An 18,064-nucleotide genomic window follows, 5' to 3' on the forward strand; every position below is an offset into this window, starting at 1 on the left:
CATGAAAAAAGTGTTTGTTCGGCAACGGGGCATACCACCCACCACGGAGTCCAACTAGGGGACGTGGCAGAGCATGTGAACACGTCTGCGCAACGCCAGCAGTGCGCCGTCACTATAACCTAATATGGTTTATCCTAGGTTGGATAAGCACACAAGGTTAACCCTCGCCGCTAAGAAAAGTAGAAGCAACTAGAACAGAGGAGATAACAGGACAGACAAAATGTGTGAGAGAAAAATTTAAGACGAAGATGAGAGGAGATAGCGACAGAAAAAGGCGACTGCTGGTTTCACCTGGGTGCGTCAGCCCAAGGGTGTTGTCTACGTGAAGCCGGGGCCAAAGGGGTGTGTTGCCTCTGCTGGGGGGCCTTAAAGGTCCAGTCACCTAGCGTCAGCTCAACCCCCAGGATTCCCTTTTCCCCGGACACGGCAAAGCCACACACGGCTGGGCGTGGGAGGGAGTCGAAACCCCCCCGTTAGCTCGGGTCCATGGTGTCGCTACACTCTAAAAAGTAAAGGAGGAAAAGGGGGGTCGAGGTTACTCCTTTAGAGGAGTAACTGACTTGCCACACCCATTGCACCATTTCGGGAGTAACTGCGACGGGAGGAACCGTTACTCCCCAATTTCAGTTGCTCTTTCAGAGAGTAACTGACTGGAGCAACTGATGCTCTGTCACTACTCCCATGGGAGCAATGGTTACTCTTGCTCAATACTCCTCAAAGGTGTAACGGATAGTCTTATTTGATACTCCCACAGGAGTGACGGTTACTCTTTCCCAATACTCCTGAAAGGAGGAACAGATAGTCTTCTTTAATACTGTCAGGGGAGCAACAGTTCTCTTTGCAATTACACCGCATGAGAGCATCCATTGCTCCCTTCCTAAACTCCTCAAGGAGGAACGGATGCTCTTGGTCAATGCTCCTATGGGAGTGACACTCTTTCCAATGGAGGAACAGATAGTCCTTTTCAATACTCCCAGGGGAGTGATGGTTACTCTTTAGAAGGAGCAATGGATACTCTCTGTCAATGCTCCTATGGGAGTGACGCTTAGTCCTTCCGTATGCCCCTGATGGAGTAACAGATAGTCTTTATCAATACTCCCCGGGGAGCGATGGTTATTCTTTACAAGGAGTAATATGCTCTGTGAATACTCTCACAGGAGTAACACTTGCTCTCTCTGAGTGCTCTTAATTGGAGCAATTGTTACTCTTTCCCATTAGTCCCGCAGGGAAGAATGGATATTCCACGCCAATGAGAGCGATGGTTACTCTTTCACAACGTTCCTCATCAGAGTCGCATGCAGTTGCTCATGATCGATGTCTCTCAATGTAGTTCATTACTTGTGCGAGTGCTCTTTAAGAAACCAGCCGTCAAGCTCTCCCAGCGGCAAATGAAAAAAAGTTTTCAAGAACATGATTTTCATTAGGTTGCGCCATGTCTGGCACAGAGGCTCCAGGAGAGATAAGAAATCCACATCTATTCGTTCAAAAAACTTTATTCATTAATGGCTCAGGGTGGTCAGTGTTACGCTGACTAGTGGTGTTGGCCGTAGGCCACTCTTCACTTTAAGAGCGCGGGATAGAACGTCAAACGTTCGTTGAGCTTTTTTATCAAAAACTATATTGGTAGCCCAGTATAGTGCCATCTGGGTGGAAATTGCTGCCAAGAGGCTCTTCTCTGCAATTTCGATGTCCTCCAGCCTCACAGCAAATGCATCAGATGTCAACACATTTCCCATGAATGTGACTGTGGGCACGTAGTGCGTCTTTGTGGGGTCCTACAAAAATAAAAAAGCACACTTCAACAAAAAACTTGTTGCTTCATTATTACAACAGCTCCTTTATGTAGGAACAGATAAAACGTAATGTTTTACGGCACACTGACAAATAAATGAAACTGAAATTAATTTGCAAAGCATGCTTCCAAACTAGAAGGAACATTCTTAATAATTCATAAAGCATTCGCACTAAGGCTACAGGCTTATCCACAGTTTAGTGACTGGTCTTGTTTACACACAACCCAATAATTCGTTCTGAAAAAAAAAAAAGAAAAAGGTGTGATTCCACGTAAGATTGAACAAACCATGGCTGGTCGACCTCTTAAATTTTTTTCAGAATTTTATATTGTTGTTTGATCAGTGGAAAGAAGAGATCCGCAATTGGTTTTGCTGTAAAAAAAATTGTTCGAAGCACAGTAAATTAATAATGACGGAGAGGTGGGGTGCCACGCTTACTTGCTCTGCTGCTTTTTTCGAATTTGGCAATCAGTTACGCAAAATATAACAAAGCTACATGACTCCAATTTGTTTGGCTATATATAGGGGTACTGGCACATACAATCATATTTAGATTGTCTTTTAGAACTGCATTATCGAACTGCATTAGAACTCCATTTAGAACTGCATTATCGATGAAAATGTTATTGTAAGAGATTCCATTGAAGGCATAAAAAAATTGAGCAGGCATGGCATGCTAGCATGACAACAGAAACAACCCACAAGTAAACTGAGTGCGATAAGACCATGCAGTTTCTGGCCTAGGTGCCCTTAATTTGCAAAAACCTTGCACAAAAAACACTTTAGAACTATGTGAGCTAACACATGGCAGTGAATTGAAAAAAAAGATTGACTATATATATCAAGAACTACAAAATTATGCCTAAAAAGGAATATGCCATCAACAAAGCTAATAGTAAAGAAAAAAAGAGTTCATTATTGGCTGCCTACCCTGGAGTCTGCACAAGCGTATGTAAACCTATAAGGGGAGCCTATTTATGAAAAAAAATTAATCAAAATTAAAAATGGGCAGAAGTGCATAAAGCATGCATTCTCAAATCATGACAGGGAATCAGCCACTGTTCCTCAAATGAAAAGTATGCAAACCTCTACGTACCACCAGATCAACAAGTAATCTGGGCTTAGAGCCTAACAGGGAAACTTAATAAAAATTAGAGAAATACTGAACAAAAATTGGAAAACTGACTAAAATTCGTGATTATAATCAGAAGATGTGACTGTTCTGATAAACAGTTGATTTCCCATATTTTTGAACAGTTGCCTGTATTTTTCATGAATTGTCAACCCGTGGCGTCTGTGTGCGAGTGGAAACCATGCCATCACATTCGCCGAGAAACATGCAGGGCGCACGAGTTCCTGTCCTCTTCTCTCACTCTTTCCCAAAAGCACTGATGCTTTGCCTAGCTACTTGGCCTCGGCGGGGAGAACTGTTTGCAACCGCTGCTGTTCATACCGGTTCTAGGAACCGCAGGGGGAGATGAGCGAGTAGAGGGCCCGCATTGTTAGTGTGCCCATCTCGGGTGGGTATGACGTCACGAAACATCACCTCCTGTAGTGAACGGCGTGGCTGCTGGATGCGGTAGTAGTTTGTTAAAAACGCATTAAATTCATTATTTCCCTGTAGTTTCTGCCTGGAATGAAGGTTGTCCCGATCACTTTGAGGACCCCACTTCCAATTTGATTGAATATCTTGGTGGCCAAAAATTTGTTCAGTATCCCTTTAAGGACCATGTACCATACCATGAAACAGGAAATGGTTGGTAAAACATTAAGCTATTAGAAAACACCAGATTGGGTGAGACAGTCGGGTACTGCAGGTTGAAAGAAATAAACTTGGTGCGGCCATACAAAGAGTAAAACAAACAACTGGGGGCAAGAGAAGCAGAATGAATGCAAAAAAAAAAAGAGGAAAAGCCGAGAAGGCAGGGAATCACCTAGAGCGACAGAATTAGGGAGCTCACAGGGATGAAACTGAATCGGCTTGCTCAAGAAAGGGTAAATTGGAGATAATTTTAGAGCGGTCTTCATTCTGCAGAAGACACAAAAATAGGCTGGGGATGACGACGGTGGCACAGATGCCGTGCTTACATAGCATTACACAGGTTCTAAGATCTATGCTTATGGTGACACGAATAAAAACCATATCATGGCTCGCGATACACAACATCACATCACTGAATGCATCCTTAAGCCAGTTCGGGCTGCATAAAAAATCAACGTGCCCACTCTGGTCAGCTTGGAGTGCCAGTTCATGGCATTTCAAACAGTGGAGATACCGATTCATTGAATCCTATAAAAACAATGCAAAGAGTGGCTGACAGTGATGTAGCCTCCGAGCGGGCTACATTATGGCGGGCTTCTACTGTACTGGGTAACCTATGCATAAATGGTACGTGAAAGTCGTCTTGGACATGGCTGGTTGAAAGGCTTTTCAACAATTCACTTGCAAAAGATATAGCAAACATTTATCACAGATGGCAACTTCACAACTGCAGTTCACAGGGAAAGTAATATACAAACTATGAATTATACTCACAAATTTGCAGATGAAAGCATCCATTCTTTCCTTCACCATTGCCGGAAGGACACAAATAGCAGCAGTGAGCATCACCTCTGAAAAAACCGTGAGTTGCACTGTTTCAAAAAGTACTTAAATGCAAAAGCTACAAGCTGGATTCAAACTGCCATTTTAGCAACTCACTAGAAACATAGAGGCTGTAATGGTGTACATGACTGACTATCTTTTATGGGGTAGTCATGGTAACTACACTCAAACTTAGGAAGTATGCAGGGTCACCCAGCCAAGCGAAATTCACAGTCACGTGCACCACAGACCAGCTGGATACCTAATGTGAAGTGAGAAGGAGTAGACGTGCTTACTTACATCTACATTACTACACAACTAGTTTGTGTATTGCTATGGTGTTTAAGCAGCAGAACCTAATTCCCATTGGGGATAGCACTGCAAGACATAATATAACAAAATTTTTATCGTACCTTTAGAAGATGCAGTTTACATCTTCGTGCTTTCAGATGTGAAAAAAATTTTGGCACGAATTTTAATCCTTGCCATTGCCAAATGTAGAATGCACAGAAATAAATTGAAAACTCAAGAAAAGTATTGGAAAACACAGTGGCACCCATCTTGCCTGCTACGACCCCTTTAAAAAGACTAAAGAAATCACTTTGAACTGTATGTAAGAATGTTAAATTACCTTTTTTTATTAGTGGAGGTAGGCATTTTGTGAAATGGGAGTATTGAATTCATTCATGCAAAAATCCCATTGCAGTTTAGAAATTTTCAAAAACCGACCTCTAGTAATATTTGAGAAGAAATGAAATTCACCCACATTCAGCCGCGATACTAAAACACGGAAGAGCGTCACTGCCCTACTTCGTCAAGAATAAGTGAGCATCATTATATCGACCACCAACCAACTTCGTTGTGTGGGCGTGCAGGCTGTGCTTGCAATTAAACGCACATGGCACACAACAAATACAGAACTTTGCCTCTTCTGTAATCTTTGTTTCCAACATTCTGGTCTTTTGCTTGTGCTCATCTGTGCTTCAGTTTTGGTTCCATCATTGAACAAAACTTATTTTCTTAAATTTTATTTTATTGGTTTGAGCACAGAATGAACTGTATTTCAACCTAGCTTTAGCTGAGAAGTTCAAGCAGTGGTGAATGTATTGCACAAATAGAGGCAGTTTAAGATCTTCAGCAGCTGAGATATTTAAGCAATTTTTATTGCTTCTGTACATGAGCTCTTGAAATAAATTTATCTCTGTAATAGCTACCTGTAATCACGTCGTTGGCACTTAATGCCAGTTTCTAGGAGTGTGACATTGCATTTTCAAAACAAGTGCATATAGTGATAGACTAATCGAACGCATGCTCTGAGTCAACCAATGTAGAACTGTGCAAACAAATCTTGCCTAATACATTCAATTTTACAGCACCCAATTTGCTTGACGTAAAATCGGAAGAATGGCGCTACTGGAAGCTAGATACAAAGAAAGGTGGTAATGTTAGCGTAGAAATGTTTGAAATTACCCTCGGATGCATCTTCAGAGGCATCGACAAGAACAGCATCGAGGTCTTCCAGAAACTTTTGCATGTGACGTTTCTGTCTGGCTATTTTTACTATTTTTCCTGAAGCAGGCCCCAAGAATTCTTCCAGTTTCTCCATTATGGGCACTTTGGTAAGCAACCTGAATTCCAGCTGCACCTATAAAATTTTCATAAGGCATTTTAATGACGGTAAACCCTATAGACTTACTTGCATCTGCGGTACAACATTGCACAAGGTCACAGCACTGCAAAACGTGTAGTCAGGTTCACGATTACAGTAATATGAATAAAAATGCTGAAGATGATGTTAATCAGTTTTATGGGCTCTTGCAATGTGGCAAGACGGTTACTGTTACAAAAACAAAAATGGACAACCACACATTTGTAGCACCAAGCTACAAAAAAACTTTCATGGATTCCTCAACATTTCCATGGACAGAACAAAGCTTTCATCCTAAAAGATACACGAGGATTTCGGTTGAGCTTCGTGCTACAAATGCATAATATCTTTCCCTTTTAAGGAGTTGCAGAAGTGCTCAGATACGTGTGCAGTTAAAAAATATTAGGAAATGAGACTGTGCACCAGGTTATGAAAAAGGCTTTGAAGCATCATTTTCATACCTTGCAACAGTTTTCTGAAATGGGACATACTTTCTAAGTTTTGGATTTGCAGTGCCATCCACAGCACCATGGTGCTATGGATGTGAGATAAACTGCTAGCGAATGCATTTGAGCTGAGTATATTTATGGTTCCTTGGAACATACCAGACATTTGTTATTAGTGTGCTCAACTAACCTTGTTACTGTCTAAATTTTCTTTCTTTCTGCCGGTCTTCTTAATACCAGCTTTTTGTTAATTTTTCAAAAAGGCAAACAAAGCCACTTTCAAATACAGTTGAACCCCTTTATAAGAAATTTGTACTGAGGAGCAACTCTTGTCTTTTTATGCGGTGTTTCTTATAAGCATGGGTATCACTTATGCATTTTCTTATCAACACCTATTTCAATGTAGACACACTGCTGTCTCTTATACCAATTTCTATTTTAAATCAGTGTCTTTTATAAAAAGGTTCGACCTACTCCTACCAAGCACAAAAGGGCAATTTTGAAATAAAATGCGGAGGTTACTATCTGCCAGTTTCACAAGTAAAGTACATAGCAGGACATAATCTTCGTAAGTCCTGCCAAGGAATTCGATGCATTGAAGCAGCAAGTGACGAAATAAGCTGTTTAGCAAACAGATTACTCATTCCTGCCGCTTGGTCAATATAGCTATTGAAAATCTAGATGTTAGTAGCTTGTCGCTATGATGTAATATGAGTGACTATAGCCAAAAGTGCAGAGACAAAGGGATGTACATCAGTGACGCACCACCAGTTGTGTCATAAAACAAGTATACTATAAAATTTTAATATAAGCAAGGACAACTGCAGACTTACTGCAAAACCTTCAAAAATACTTTATGCTGCTCTGTACAGCAAGCCAAATTAACATAAATTATCAAAGCATGCACCTTGCCAATTTTGGCACACATTCGCTTTCCCCTGAATGGGTGTGCTGCATGCACTTTAGTTGTTCTTTTACAGCCTCAAAATGAATCACATAATGCCAATAAAATAGCATAAATTTACCATGTTTCTGTGGATGATGCCACTCTAACCTTCCACAGTTTAATTTGAATTTCCATTTGTCAACTAGATTGTGGCTGAGTGTGGCAATGCATGTACTAGAGAATAGCTTTAAGATGAGCTGGCACAGGAGCCATTTTTTTAGACAACTGCTTTCAAAGTCACTATTGCAGGGCATTCGGCCATCTCCTACAAACCACAATGACACAAAACAATGCCAACAGTGATATGTTGTAGCTACCAAACATTGGCAAATAAGGCGACAATCTCGCAAAGGTATCGTGAAGTAGTGATCACTTTGGCTGCCGTAGCACTAGACTTTCTACGGTATTACACCAGGCACTCGAACAACTGACTGATTGTCATGAGTAAATGCACCAGGCAATGTTGCAAGTTTTATTTGACCCTTTTACTGTCACTAATGTACCAGTAAGTTCATCTTGCATTCACAAATTAGTGCTGAAGCACTAAATTGGCCTATTTGGCATAATCCTAGTGATTCCACGATTTCTTGAATCAATATACAAGACTATCAACAAAAGCACATAGATACTTCTTAGCATGGTTTCCATTATGTTGCCATGGCATGATGAACGTTATTTATAATTTTCCCCCGACATATATTTGACGTTTACTTGAGTTTCCCTCAACATATGTTTGAACACATAACCATAGGCCTGCACATGGAAAGCGGGTCACAGGGGCCAGCCTAGCTCACCTAGTCACCTAAGGGAAGGGGGAGCAAAAAATCTTCCCCATACGTAGACTTAGTAGGGTTGAGGGCCACTGCAACGAACCTTTGGCCCCCTTTATGGGGAACCCTGTAAACGCCTATGCATTCACGTTTCAGTCAACAAAAATGTTATTAGTAAATGACAAATGTGGATTCTGGAACGTGACAACTAAAATAACTATATTTGCTGGAAATGCAAATTACCCCAAACTAAAACGCGACAGGCGACTGAAAAATTCTCCAAACAAATCGGCAGAAAAAGAAGCCCGAATCCTCCTGTTATAAGCAGAACTGGCAACTCTAGATTACAAATCCAAGAGTTGCTCTGCTATCTGCCAAAGGTTTGCAGTTGTTGCTTCGTCTTTTATATTCTCTTTGTGCGACTTCTATATTGCGTCAAGTTCAGAGGCACTCTCCATTGCTTCTTTGATGAACTGAAATATTACTCAAACACTGCTTTCACTCGCTTCATGCTATCAGTAGTAGAAAGGATGTTGTATCCCCTTTCTGCCCCATCTTGACGTCACAACAAGCGATTTCTGTGTTTCGAGCTTCCCTGATATTCCCTAAACAAGCAGACTCTCGGGTTGTGTGTTGGACAGAACCACGCAACAGTAAAAGCAATAAGTGTAAGCAATGAAATAAACCATACAGCTCAGCAATGCTAAATTATTTTCATTTTTCCTGTTTTTTCACATCTTAGGTGTACTTTTTACACTTTAATCAAAAATGTACATTAGGGTTTTACTGCATTCTTGTTCAAGCCATTGTACATATGCATCATGTTAGCATAAAGTGAACAATTCAAACAGTCAGTAAATAACATTTCAATAGTTTATATCAAATAAACTGCAGAATAAAAATTTTGAAAAGCTTGATGAACTAATAAAATACTTAGAACAACTGTACAACAAATAATTGCAAAACAAACATCTCAAGAATGGATGGATGTGGCCGAAACAGCAGAGCATGCTATTTCCCTGGGCACTTTTTAGCCACTTTCGATTCATGAATGCACACTGAAAAACTTACGATGGAGCCGATTAAAAGAGCAGGGTACTTCTTAATGATGTCATCAACAGATGGGCTGTCTTGGGACACCCACTCCCTTCTGCTTGGCAAAGTTCTGCTCATACAGTCCTCAATATAGGCCATGTCGGGCCTGGCCTTTGCAACTTCTTTCGTCATTGCCAAAACGTGACCAGCAATGGTCTCGGCATCTTCTGCGTCAGCCAAGACAGCTGCCTGAAAGCACAGATAAATTTTGTTGGCCAGATGGCAAAGACAAACCTGATGTCTGCAGGGCTGTGCAAAATTTGAAATACGTACACTAGGCCTCTCAGTGCGCCGAGGAGCAGTGCACTCGTCCTCTGTAGGCTTCTTCTTCCGCGGAATTCTTTCTGTGTTCTCCTTTGTTAATGCCTTCATTTTCTTCCTTTCATATTTGGCTTTAAATCTTAGAGCTTCTCGCCATGAATCCTGTAAAGCACGAGAGAGTTACTAAATATGTTATTTAAATAGGTAACTGCAATCATGTGATCATGGATCGCCTCACACACAAAAGTATGACTGGCAACAAGTACAAGGAATGAGTGCCACTGCAGCAGCTGTCATCACAGTTTGGTTGAGTGAGATCACATAATAAAAGTATTTCGGAAAGTTGTTATTGATTCATCCCTTTTCTTTTGAAAATAAACATTGCTCTAATCAATAACTTATAACAGAAAATATGAAAAAAGAAATTTACCTCCCCGGCACTTCTGTTCTGCTTTTGTTTTTATTTTTTCTGACCCCACAAGGGTACTTATTGAGCTTAAAGGGAAACTACACTGAATGTTCTGCTTGTAACTTCATTACTGCAGTTTAAGTGATTAATAATGAGAATAGATGGTGATGATGCCAAGAAAAGTATAGATGATGGTATTAAAAGTAATTGTAATGTAAATGTGACAAAAGAAAAGTGGACGAAAAGATACCTTGCCACTGGCAGGTACCGGCCCAAAGGCCTTTGAATAATGCGTCCGATGCTCTACCACTGAGCCACAGTGGTGGTCATCCCCCCATCCACCTTATGGGTATACTATATGTGTATTTAAACGTGGGAGGGTCAGTCAGTGTTGCCCATTGCCACTACAATGAGTGTGGAACACTCTTCGATCCGTGCCGGTGGCAAGTTATTTTTTCGTTCACTTTTATTAACATTTACATTACAGTTACTTCTGATAGCATTCCCTATACTTTCCTTGGCGTTGTTGTCTGTTAGTTCTTGGAATAATCTGTTTACAAAAAAAATGAGCCCTTAAGTTTACACTTCTTTCCTTCATTTCTGCAGTTTGTAGCTTTGTGTCTGGACATCCCAAAATTGAATCATTAATGCTCAAATGCATTGTATAAATAATGCTAGCATCACTGAATTAGAACAATTTTATGTCAGTTCAAAATGCTCCCCTAAATACCAACAAGCAACCAGTGTCCGAGAAAGAGAGAGTGCGAGATAATGTGCATTTAAGCCATGGTGTTGTTCTCAGTTATAAAAACTGGGCCCCATGTGTGATAAACAATGAAACGATGCCAGTGCTAAATATGTGCCCCCTTCCCCCCAGAAAAATAAAAAGAGCAATCCTGGCCGAAGCAACAACTACCACATTGAGAGCAGCGTGACAAGACAGCGTGGGGAGGTGACAAAAAATAGTCCTTGCCAGATTTCAGTTGGTGTATTGTGCACGCGGGCACTGCATGACATCTTGTGATGTTGACAATACTCGCTTTTCTTTCGAAACATCACATGGAGCTCTGTCTCTGTCATATTAGTGGTGATGTTGCGAGTTGATGCAAACTCAGATGCGCACTCTTGCTTACTTTGAAATTAAATTAAAATATTTTAACGGCAACATTTCTCGCTAATAATCACTAAGAAGTGCTCACGCATGCAGGACTATCGCACACATGCACCTGAGTTTCAAAATTTGGTCTCGGGGGTATTTTAGGCGCATAATTATAACTTCCAACACTATGTCTGCTCTGAAATCGGATTCTAGTGCACAAAATATTTTCTAATAGCTTATGCCAGAACATGATTATTGTGTTAGAGCATATTTAAGGGGAGACGTGGCAATGGGAATCGTAATTTGGTCAAAATGTTCAGTTTTTCAATTATTCTTTTCTGCAATCCTGAGACCATGTGTCACATCATAGTGTGATTTTAGACCCAAATAAGCAGTAAAAGTTGAGAAACAAGCATTTCACTAGTGGGATGTCGTCAAAAAAAGCTATGTGAAAATTGGGCATAGCAAGATGCAAATTTGAAGCTCTCCCTTGGCACAGTGCCACCATATTGGCATCATAAAGAGGACAAATTGGAGCTCTAGATAGCCACAAAGATGCATTTCTCCAATGAAAAATAAAGCCAGTTTCCTTCAGAGTTCCATTCTATCAACTTCTAGCTCCAAAATCTTTGGGCTCCATTTTCTCAGCTTTCAATTTTTTGAGCAGTTGCTGTCAGTCATCCCTATGCCATTTCACAACAAATTAAGCTATAGCCATTCCGTTTTTTGCACTTAGATTCTCAAACATGGGTGAGTGCGGTAAAGCTGTCCATATTTGTGTACACATCATACGGACTTTTCTAATTGGCTTTTTATAAAAGTTGTTGGTAAGACAATATGTCTGGGACATTAAAAAAATTTGTGTGCTTATTTAAATATTAAAAATAAACCAATAGCATTATGGCACAAAATGAAGCCTTGTGAATATCCTTATGCAAAAATTTTGACAAGCTTATGTCTAATTAGCTAATTAATATTGGGATGACAATGAGAGTCTATCAAGTGTTGTAACTCAAGAGGTACATTAGATAGCTCAAAACCGATTCCAGTTATGATATCAGCACAACAAATGACATCTGCATGCCGAATTTCATCCCTTTGGCCTCATAAATAAAGATAATTTTCATTGCCACGTCCCTTAAAAGGGCTGTGACAACAATTTTGAAGTGCAGTTATTTTTTTTTTTGCAATAGCTTTCTGGTGGCCAATTATTCATACCACAGTCCATTGATTGCTGCAGTTCACAACACATAAGTAGTGTGCTTATTGTCAGCTAGTTGCACCTTCAGTTTGAAAGAGCTAAGAGAACGACAAGCCGCCGGATGCAACTAACACCATCTAGCATGTGAAATGGCACACACATAGGTCGGCAAAGATGAAGAGCTCACATACGCTCACTCATGAAATATATTTTGCCCTTGGGACTCGCTCGGACTCAGAGACACCAAAACTCAGACTAGCGCTGTTTATCAGTCTCAGTGAGCCAGTGAGTCCATTTGCATGCAATTGACTTCCTTGAACTTTGTGTCAATGCTGTTTACCACTAATATCTCGTGTGCTCTGTGCCTTACTTGACACCTTTCGATCTCGTTCCTTGAAATATGAAATATTAGCGATCGCAACTCGGTGAGAATATTTTTATTGAAAGAGATGACTCACGTGAAATATTTTTATCGAAAATTTCTAGGAATCCCCACTGCCTGTTGACTTTTCGATAGCTCACACCTCTGATCAATAAATATTGAGCTGGCGTGCAAATGCTGGTGCTTTGAAGTACTATGTGCGAGTATAGGCCTTATGCAAAATCGCTGCCATCTGTCCGCCGTTGTGTGCATAGCAGCTATGTTAGAGGCTCCACATGGCGCAGTACACACAGGCTCACGTGTGTTTACGTAGACGTATCGACGAGAGGCGTGTATTGGCCCATAATCGCAATGGCAACGTATTGCTGCGTCTCTTGCAGCACACATAGAGGAACTCTGAGTGCTGAAGAGAAAAAGGTAAGCCGTAAACTTTGCCCCTTGTTTTTTTTTTTTTTTTCCCCAAGCTGATGGTTTTTTTAGCATGAGCTCCGGCTACTGCTCTCGAAAATACGTGTTTGCATTCTCCTTTCTATGCAAGTAAGACGAGCCATAGCATTTGCATTCGTGTTCCCGAAAATTGTTGCGTGCCAAGGTAAGGCAGTTTTTGTAATGTTCTCGCTAGCAACCATTTACCAAGTGACGGAGAAGCTTATGTTACACGCTGAAGTCACCTTTATGCAATTAACTTCATCACAGCTAATTGCGTGTGCCTATATTTCGTTGATGTGTTTTGTTTATTATGTTTGGGTAACGGCACATGCTCAATTAGAAGCAAGTGCATGCCATCGGTTAGTGGGATGACTTGCGCATGACTGCGTACATTTTTCAAGCATGCGATGTGCTCAGCACATGCAATGAAACGTAGGCACACACAATTAGCTGTGATAAAGTTCGTTGCATGAAGGTGGCTTCTGCATAAGTGTATGAGTCGCCTTAACTTGGTAAACAGCTGCTAGCGGAAACATTGCAAAAACTGCCTTGCTTTGGCATGCAACAATTTATGGGAACACGAATACAAATGCTATTGCACGTCTTACTTGCATAGAAAGGAGAATGCAAACACGTATTTTCGAGAGCAGTAGCCGGAGCTCATGCTAAAAAAACCATCAGCTTGGGGAAAAAAAAAAAAAAAACAAGGGGCAAAGTTTACGGCTTACCTTTTTCTCTTCAGCACTCAGAGTTCCTCTATGTGTGCTGCAAGAGACGCAGCAATACGTTGCCATTGCGATTATGGGCCAATACACGCCTCATGTCGATATGCCTTACATATACATACGTCTATGTAAACAAACCTTCTTTCAAATTTTTTTGGGACATGTGCTAAATGTGCATATATTTACAGCAACCAAAGGAATAAAGCCAGTTGATAGTTTGCGCTCTTTCCGTTTACGCTTTTTTACTTCCTGTGTTTGTTCGATTGTATGTGCAACATTACAAACCACAGACATGCACCAACTCGCCCAGCAAGAAGTTGTTCTTAGTACTGGGATGTTCCTTTTTTCTTTCTGCACTTCACCACTAAATGAAAAGCAGCCACTGTGGTGCGGTGAGCACAGTTTGAATATGTTCTACTTTTTAGTGCTCACTGAAAAACACAGTGCATACACACTAAGCCCTTGTGGTGCCACAGGCACACATATGGGCTGTTGCACCCCATCACCCATAAGCAAGCACAAATTATTGTTTTAGCATATTGCGGGACTTTTTTCCCTATAGCAGGTGTTCTCTCTTCTGTGAAGACATGAACGGCACCATATCAGGAGATCAAAAACGAAGCACTGATGCAAGATAGCTGCTATAGAGCACCTTCATTTAGCGACCAAAAGAGGAAAACTAAGCTGTTCCATGCACCTCAACTTTTTTGTTGAAGGGACACCACCTTTTAAAGATTAAGATGGAAGAAAAACAAGACAAAGCTCACAACACCTAAGCGAAATCACCACAGCCATGTTGTTTGGCATGTTGGCGTTCCTTACACTGCTCCTCATTACTCACTAAACCGAATGACACTGCTTGGTTGTTCCCTTTGTAAACGGAATGACCTGCAGGCTCACAACACATGTTCAACATCACCTGCTGCACCACGACTCAGCTAACTAGAAAAAAAGAATGGTGCAGCACATGCACTTTACATGCTGTCTTGCAGCGCACAAGCATTTTTGGACTGCGAACAATGCTCTTAGTGATAATGCATCGTCACATATGAAGCTCTCCCTTAGTTTCATGGAGGTATTTAATGACCGAAAACGTAGTGGATTCTGACTTCTTGGTAGACTCACTTGATGGTGTGAAGGCAGTGCAGCTTTCTAACATTACCTTTCCTCACATCATGAATACGTATTCATGTAATAAAGTGCCGTTGCTATTTTTTAATTTTTACTTTTTTAATGAAAATGCAATGATTCCAATCAGAAGCAAAGTTAAGCCTGCAGATTTATCATCACACAGGGACCTTGAGGGCGAGCAGCATTTCACTATTGAATGTTGCATCGGCTAATCATGTGTAACTGCCTGTCCCAATTTAGAATAATGGCTTATAGAACAGGAGGAGCCATGTTCAATTCTGAAATTCTTGCAGAAGCTATCTTTTTATTGTCAATGACTGATTTCGCTTCACTGTTGGTCCTTAAAAGCAGGCATTTATTAGACAAGCTTTTCAGTGCAATCAATTCTGCAATAATATGTGAACTCACATAGCCAGTCCCCGCTACATCAGCCAAGTTAGGAAATCTGGTGATCAAAGCCCGTGCTGCCTCTGTGTACAATTTCCCAGGGTACCTAGCAGGAAAAAATATTTACAAAAGCAAGAATGTAAGTTACTCACTAGCAGACCAAAGCTTTATCGAGAGATCGATAAAGAAGAGTATGAGGGCAAGAGCCCCTTTGATATGCAAAGAATAAAAATCGCAACAGTTACAATTGCAATGGCATTGCATTTCTAGAAAATAGGTTGCCTTTAGCCAAGTTTCTTTGTGGGTAATAACTGCAGAAAGTATGGCTAGAACAAAACATCAGAAAGGCATTTTTGGATAAGTAATTGATTGATATCTGACGTTTAACGTCCCAAAATCACCATATGATTATGAGATACGCTGTAGTAAAGGGTTCCCGAAATTTCGACCACCTGGGGTTCTTAACGTGCACCGAAATCTGAGTACACGAGCCTCCTGCATTTTCGCTTCCATCGAAAATGCAGCCGCCGCAGCCGGAATTCCATCCTGCGACCTGCGGGTCAGCAGCCGAGTACCTTAGCCACTAGACCACCATGGCGGGGCATTTTCAGATAAGTAGAAATCCAGTGTATGTACAGTTGACTCCCGATAATTCGAAGTCGCTTAATTGGAATTTTCGGTTAATTAGAAGTCAAGAGGTGTTCCCGTCAGTTTTGTATGCAACACCATAGAAAAAAATGCTCAATAATTCGAAGTTGAAAGCCCACAAGATTGGTTAAATAGAAGTTATTTTTTAATCTAGAGCCTCGAGGCAACCGTTAGTTTCAATAAAATGCGCAATTTTTCAAGTGCCAGAACAACTACCGCACTGCTGTCGTCACCATCGTAGCTGTCCGCAGCGCACTGTTGTGGACATCGTCGTTGTGCGCAGGGCCACAGTGCATGAAGCGGCAAGATTGTTCAGTCAGCACCGGCGTGTCGAACGTCGAGCTATCCCTTTCACTGTCAGTCTTGTTCTCTCGTCTCTGCTTGTGTTTCGTTGACTGTGTCAGCTGCGCGTCGCAAGTTATTTCCTCGTGTTCGGCTGGCCACGACGTTGAATAATGGCAAAACGCGGCTCGTACCGAACACTTGATCTGGCGATGAAAGAAGTCCTGAAAGAAGTAGAGCAGGGAGGCCTTGCCAAGCAAGACATTGCACGGAAGTACGGCATTAAGCCTAACATGCTCTCGAATTTTATAAAAAACAAGCAATCAATAATGGATGCTTTTGCAAATTACAAGTTTAAAATGTCACGGAAGCGAATGCGCACCGGCGCCTACCCGGATTTGGAGAAGGCGCTGCTGATTTGGATCAGAGAGGCACGCAACAACAAACTTCCTCTCAGTGGTGAGGTCATTCCAGCGAAAGCCTCATCTCTTGCGTTAATGTTGGACATCAACGACTTCGCTGCATCGGACGGATGACTGACGCGCTTCAAACAGCGCCATGACCCGATTTTCAAGAGCGTGTGTGGAGAGAAGGCGTCAGTCGACCAGGAAACATTTGCAGCATGGAAAGCAGAGAATCTTCGCGGGTACCTTGAGGAGTATCAGCCGGAAGACATCTTTATCGCAGACGAGACTGTGCTTTTTTATCGGTTGCTACCAGACAAGACTGACGTTTAAAGACGACGACTGTGCTGGCGATAAACGTAGTAAGGAAAGGGTGTCTGTTATGATTGCCGCAAACATGACTGGCACTGAACGATGTCGCCTTCTTGTGATCGGGAAGGCCGCTAAGCCTAGGTGCTTTAAAGGCGTCAGGACCCTTCCTGTCGACTATGCTTCTAACAGAAAGACGTGGATGACGTCCGACATTTTCAGGGACTGGATAAGGAAACTGGATCGGAAGTTCGCATCATCGAACTGCAAGGTGTTGTTCCTTGTCGACCAATGCAGTGCCCACATGGACGTACCAGCCTTGAGTGCCATCCATCTTGCGTACTTGCCCGCAAACATGACATCTGTGTTGCAGCCCATGGACCAGGGCATAATCAAAAATGTGAATGTCCTGTACAGGAAGCATCTCATCGAGCGCATGATTCTGTGCATGGATAAGTCCTCGCAATACGAGGCGAGTTTAATTAGTGCCATCCACATGCTAGCGCGAGCGTGGGGCTGCGTGAAGAATGAGACCATCGCCAACTGCTTCAGGGCCTGTGGTTTCGTGGCAAATTCTTCGGGAGAGGCTTCTTGTCCGCCGGTGGAAATGCGAAGCGAGCTTGACGACAGCATTGTTGACGCCGCTCTCGGTGACAGCAGCTTTGACGTCGTCCTCGGTGACCCCTGCTTTGAAGATTATGTCGCCGTGGACAGCACAGTCAAAACGTGCGGTGCACTGACGGACAGCGAGATTGTGCAGATTGTTCGGCCCCACGAAAGCGTTCATCAAAGCGACGACGAAGATGACATTGAAAGCAAGCCACAACCGAAGGCTGCCGATGTAGCTGCGGGCCTCGCTCTCGCGCAGCGGTTTTTCACTTGGGAGAACAACGCTAAAGAAGCACTTGGGCACATCTACGCCTTCCAAAACCTGCTTTCCACTGCTAGATTCGGCAAACAGAAGCAGACGAAGATGACCGACTACTTTTCGTAAAGAACTGCCGGCTTTGAACCTAATAAAGATGCCATGTTTTTGTGATTTCTGCCTAATTGGAAGTTCGTTTAATTCGAAGTTTTTTGCGGTTCTCGGGAACTTCGTATTAACAAGAGTCGAC

General features: G+C 41.9%; 1 protein-coding gene across 2 annotated transcripts in view; it reads right to left on the reverse strand.

Annotated features, from left to right (window-relative positions):
• Positions 1-1,477: 1,477 nt before the first annotated feature.
• Positions 1,478-18,064, reverse strand: part of LOC142775442 (uncharacterized) — a 32,396-nt gene continuing 15,809 nt past the window's right edge. The window contains exons 4-9 of one of the 2 annotated variants that reach the window (XM_075876840.1): positions 15,328-15,412; positions 9,556-9,705; positions 9,259-9,471; positions 5,848-6,022; positions 4,330-4,406; positions 1,478-1,775 (exon numbers count right to left, since the gene is read on the reverse strand). In XM_075876840.1, coding sequence (XP_075732955.1) covers positions 1,500-1,775; positions 4,330-4,406; positions 5,848-6,022; positions 9,259-9,471; positions 9,556-9,705; positions 15,328-15,412 — 976 coding nt within the window. In that variant the 3' untranslated portion in view covers positions 1,478-1,499. Of the gene's footprint in view, positions 1,776-4,329; positions 4,407-5,847; positions 6,023-9,258; positions 9,706-15,327; positions 15,413-18,064 lie in introns of both variants that reach the window. The other variant, XM_075876839.1, reaches the window with a different exon arrangement.

Source organism: Rhipicephalus microplus, chromosome X, assembly GCF_043290135.1.
Source record: "Rhipicephalus microplus isolate Deutch F79 chromosome X, USDA_Rmic, whole genome shotgun sequence".
Taxonomy (NCBI): Eukaryota; Metazoa; Arthropoda; class Arachnida; order Ixodida; family Ixodidae; genus Rhipicephalus; species Rhipicephalus microplus.